General features: G+C 45.5%; 2 protein-coding genes across 2 annotated transcripts in view; one reads left to right on the forward strand and one right to left on the reverse strand.

The window, feature by feature from the left end:
- Window positions 1–2,061, forward strand: part of T265_11343 (hypothetical protein) — a gene marked incomplete at both ends in the record, with an annotated part of 12,785 nt that extends 10,724 nt beyond the window's left edge. Inside the window, 2 exons of the mRNA XM_009177972.1 lie at window positions 251–347; window positions 1,558–2,061. Coding sequence (XP_009176236.1) covers window positions 251–347; window positions 1,558–1,686 — 226 coding nt within the window. The remainder of the gene's footprint in view (window positions 1–250; window positions 348–1,557) is intronic.
- The window catches only part of T265_11342 (hypothetical protein), a gene marked incomplete at both ends in the record, with an annotated part of 58,752 nt that overhangs the window by 8,282 nt on the left and 45,668 nt on the right, over window positions 1–4,802 (reverse strand). The gene's annotated exons all lie outside the window — the stretch shown is intronic.

Below are 4,802 nucleotides of genomic sequence, written 5' to 3' on the forward strand. Positions count from 1 at the left end.
CCCCCCTTCCCCCCCCCCCCCCCAAACTGCCGAATTCTGTAATTCTTAATTTCCACCAAGCTGGTTTGCGGAGTTGCTTCTTCGTAAAGTTGACAAAGTAGAAGTAATGTGAAGATGTTTTTTTTTGGTTCTTTGTGGGTAGCCTCTCAGTAGAGTAGAGAATCTCACGCCAAGTTATCGCTGCTGGTAAACTGTCTGTTTCTGAAGCGTTCTGATGTTTCCTTCCGCCTCTTTCCCCCGTGAATTCTAGGTGGGAAGGTGAAGGCTTGGATGAAGTTGGCATAGATAACGCCACCAATATCGTACGCGTCCGCGTGGTGCCTCGCTACTTTCGTCCTGCCGAAGTGGTGAGTAATTGTTGTAGGCGTTGGGAGTCGTATCACCACGATTTTTTTCTGTTGTATCCATCCCCATTGTTTTCATGTTTATGTCCGTGGTGATGACTGCTTTGTGTATGGTCGCGTGTCGTTCTTACGCACCGCTCTGTGGAGAACTGGTGAGCCTGGAACAGATCTGGCCATTTCAGACGATGTACTCGATCCCATATTTTCATGAATCAAAAGGGAGGTCGAGATGGCTCAAGTGGTTAGAGCGCGAATTACAGACCGGAAAGGTTAATGGTTCAAACCCGACCTCTGCCACTCGACTTCCCCTGTCTATGCTTGGGCAACCTGGCAGCATCCCAGCCCTCGTGTCCCTTTGGTGTGGCATGTCAGCTAGGCACCGAAAGGGTGCTACAGCTGAACGATTATTATTATTGTTATTATTATTATTATTACTATAAAAGGGGAGAGCTCCGGTTGAGATAATATGGTGGAATTCTCACTTTGAAGAAAGTCAAGAGCCCGTGACTTATATTTCGGCCGGAATGTGTCCTCAAATCGCATAGAATCCCGATTCCTGAAGTCTTTAGTATAACATTAACAGCAATACTAGAGTAATACATACCGGTGGATGACCATCATAGTTATATGTGGGCTGAGCTAATACTAGGGTGTCCAACCCTAGACAGGAGACTGATTAAGGTCGTCAACCAAAGACTTTGGCTCAAAAGCCTGGCCAAAAGGCAGTGGTGCTTGGTTTGAGACTATTCGAGCAGCCCAAACTTTAAGCAACAAGGTGCCACACTTGTTTCAACCCCCAACCTGAAGGTGCAGGAGACTGTTTGTCAACCAACCTGTTTGACCAACCCGACAGGAGTGACCGTGGATGCTCCACGAACACTCCCCAGGTCTTACTGAGGTACGCCGTCAGTCGCACCAGGATAAGGCAGTCTCTTTGCGACGCCGCATTACTTTTAATGATTGCATCTTCCATCACTGCAATACTGTTTTCTCCCCAATCGGACACTATCTCCCCTCCTAAACCTACGAAGAAGTCTCAATAAGTCCTATGGCGGAACGACCTAACCTCGTGTTTCTCTCCAGGGACTGTCCACTTGTCGCAGTGAGCGAAAGAGAAATAGAACAGTTGTATATACTCGTACTGTATAGGTACAATGATCTCGACTAGTGGCTTTTCGTGTGTCCGTTCAAAAATCTCGTCTTCTCATTCTAGGACTGCCTTCTCGGGGATGGTTCGAAAGCGCGGGAAAAGCTCAAATGGGAGCCCACCTGTAACTTTCGACAACTGATTCAGCTGATGGTAGACGCTGATATGCAGGCTCTGACGAAAGACACCTCTTAAATCCCATTCTCGCCCTCACATCCTGTTTTATCTGACTTCCTCAAATAGGATCCCACTTTGTTTCTCGTCTGTGATATCAATGAGCCCTTACTTTTCAATTGTCTTTGTTTCAAAAGTATGCATTTTCCTGACTGTTCGAAACCGGTTTATGTTTGTTCCGCATTTTAGCCTTCAAAATTTTCTAACAGTTCTAAAATGTCTATGGCGGTGCATTTTCGCGCTAGTAGTGTTGTTTGTGTGCTCAACTTTTTGCTCAAACCCATGCTGGTTATCTGTGACTGGTCTATACTCAGGTCTAAAAGAGGAATATTTACAATGAATCTTTGGAAGGAACACTACTCATAAAGTTTCTGAAAGTTCTTCGACTGCCCACAACCGGTTTCGTCCTCCTTGGGGCTCATCAGGTAGGCGCAGTCTCCGAGTTTCCGTTAACTTTAGGTTGAAACCAGATTGAACGAAGTTAGCGAAATACACTCCTTTGCAAACAAATTCGGTTTTTCGAGTGACTCATCTGGAAGCCAGCAGAATCTCTCGTTTGTTATGTTCCCAGGCAACTGAATGTGCTGCACCAGGCCGCCTCATGTTTCAGTTGCTACGATATCCGGGATATCGTGATACATGTATATTCTTGATGTATGTATACTCCTGTATATATCTGATGAGTCCCAAGAAGGGCGAAACCGGTCGTGGGCTGTCGGAGAATTTCCAGCAACCTTATGAGTAGTGCATTACAAATATACATGTATCGCGATACCTTGTATACCGTAGCAACTGAAACTCGAGGCGGCCTGGTGCAGAACATTCGGTTGTCTGGAAACATCACAAACGAGGGATTCAGTTGGGTTCCAGATGACTCTCTCGCAAAACCAAATCCATATGCCAACAGTTTTTCATAGCAAAAGAGGCAAGTTTTCCTCATGTTGGCTCAACAAGTGTGCTTATTTGCATTGGCTAACAAGTATGTTTGAGGGTATCTATCTGATTCTGTGAAGTTGTGTTGGATCCACGAGCCATAGTTTCTTCGTTTTTGTTTTAAAGGACCAAGCATCCATGCGGCAGGTGCTACCGCTACCCAGCGGTAATAATCAAACGCAGAATTTCCGACTTTGTGTCATTCAATAAGCCGATCAACGTCATTCAGGCGATCAAAACAATAGGATTTGTCAGCCGAATCATTCGCTCTATTGACTGGTTGATGTGGGTAGACTTTCGATAAGCAAATCAACGTACGCATAATGGGGAGAAGCTACTTTGAATTCCAGGGTTTTAAGGCTTCAATACACATTTGTTCGGGAGTTTACTCTATCTTTCTATCTATCGACCAGAGCAGGCAGGAATCATTCACTAGGAATAAAGTGGAGTAAAAAAACCCGCGTCGATGCAGAATCTTGCACAATCAAGTATTTTCCCTGGGCCTGTTTCGTGATCCTCATGCGGAATAGCATTCGTATAACTTCAGTAATCGGAGCAACAGGATTGGCTAGTCCTTGGAAAGGCATCCACTGCGTAGTCTTCATCAGGATCGGTCACATGTCCGTTTGTTCGACAGTTTCCAACGTTTACCGCCGCAATATCACGCGGCCGGCAGTCGTCGCACAATTGCACACATGACAAATTTGAAGCAGAACAATTTCTTGGTTGAACCTGTGCAGTAAAACTTGTCAGGAGATTTGGCGACCTAAAGTCTTCAGCCAACCTTTGGTACTCAGGGAGCTGGTGAACCTCCGCGCCAGCGCTATTGTGAAGTGTTTCACACTCTTCCTTATATAATGGAAGGCTGTGATTGCCATCCAAAATGTGAAAGTAGACAACACCGACTAGCTAGTTTGGCTTGAAAAGTGTTGGAAGGAAGCGTACGTAGAATACTTCGACACATTCAGGAAAGCCCACTTGAGTGACGCGCAAAATCACAAGCCAGAAATTGTGGACTCTTGAGGTTTATCGAAAGATGCGGTACTCCATGTATAAAATACGTAATAAAAGGGGTACAAACCTCAAATTATGGGGGTTTCCGTCTAAACTGTTGAACGAAGTAGTGCAAGTCCAAAGAAAGCCCAGAGGAGATGGCAAATTGATCTTAGCTTGCGACACGCCTGGGTACAACACGTGGTAACGCAAAATGGTCAAAAAGATGTAGTGAGTACTTCGAAGTGGTGTTGACGCCTTCAGGACGACCTGGAGAGTGTCGCGGAGTGTTGAAAACAGTGGATAATTTGGCGCACCTGGCAGAGGTTGGGTTGGAACTACGGATCTTCTGGCCGGTAAATCTGCGCTCTAACCACCGAGCCATCTCGGCTAACAACCAACGCAATCAGTACAAAAGGCCGCAGCACTCTTGCCAGATGGTATACACACCTCAGACTAGAATTTTTGAATCCACTTCAACACGTTAATTCCCCAATTCTGAGATGGTCCTAAGATGGATCATACTGACATACTTCAGACCCGATGAATTGGCTGACCTGCCGCTTCATCTCTCGGGGGCAGAGATCCTCGAAGCCGGCCACGCCCTTTAGATCGTCGTGTGGTGTTATTACTATCTGAAATTCTGTCTGCCATCATGGTCGAATGGGCTGATTACGTCAATCACGACTATAAATTGGGTAGGCATCTGAGGGGCACGTGATGTCAATCTCAATTTTGAAAACGGGTGAACGCAGGTAAATCAGTTGGTGAATCATGCTGAATTTTCTGGAACAGTCGGAATGCAACTTAGTGATCACACCAAAGATATACATTCGTAGGCTCTGATTTTCGTTGATACCTTATCTCAGCCTATCGATACTTGCGTATACCTGGGTTTTCCACTGCAGTTTACGCGTTTTCTCTAACGTCTGGCTTGTAACCTTGACAACGGTCACAAAAGGAGCAGTTTTACTGCGTGAAGGCGATTGCCAGCTGTCTATCTACTTTTGCTTCAACACACTTGATTGATTGAATACGGACGCACAAATTTCGAGAGATGAAATGTTGGTAGAGTTTCTATGTGCTCATTGTGCATCTATCATGCGAATTCAACTGCTGTGAAAGACTTCCACCGACTGACTGAGTGTTGATATCGAATGTAGTGTCTTTGCCTTCGTCGTGTTTCCCAATATCTCCAGAACAGCCACAGT

The sequence above is a fragment of the Opisthorchis viverrini genome (assembly GCF_000715545.1).
Source record: "Opisthorchis viverrini unplaced genomic scaffold opera_v5_476, whole genome shotgun sequence".
NCBI lineage: Eukaryota > Metazoa > Platyhelminthes > Trematoda > Opisthorchiida > Opisthorchiidae > Opisthorchis > Opisthorchis viverrini.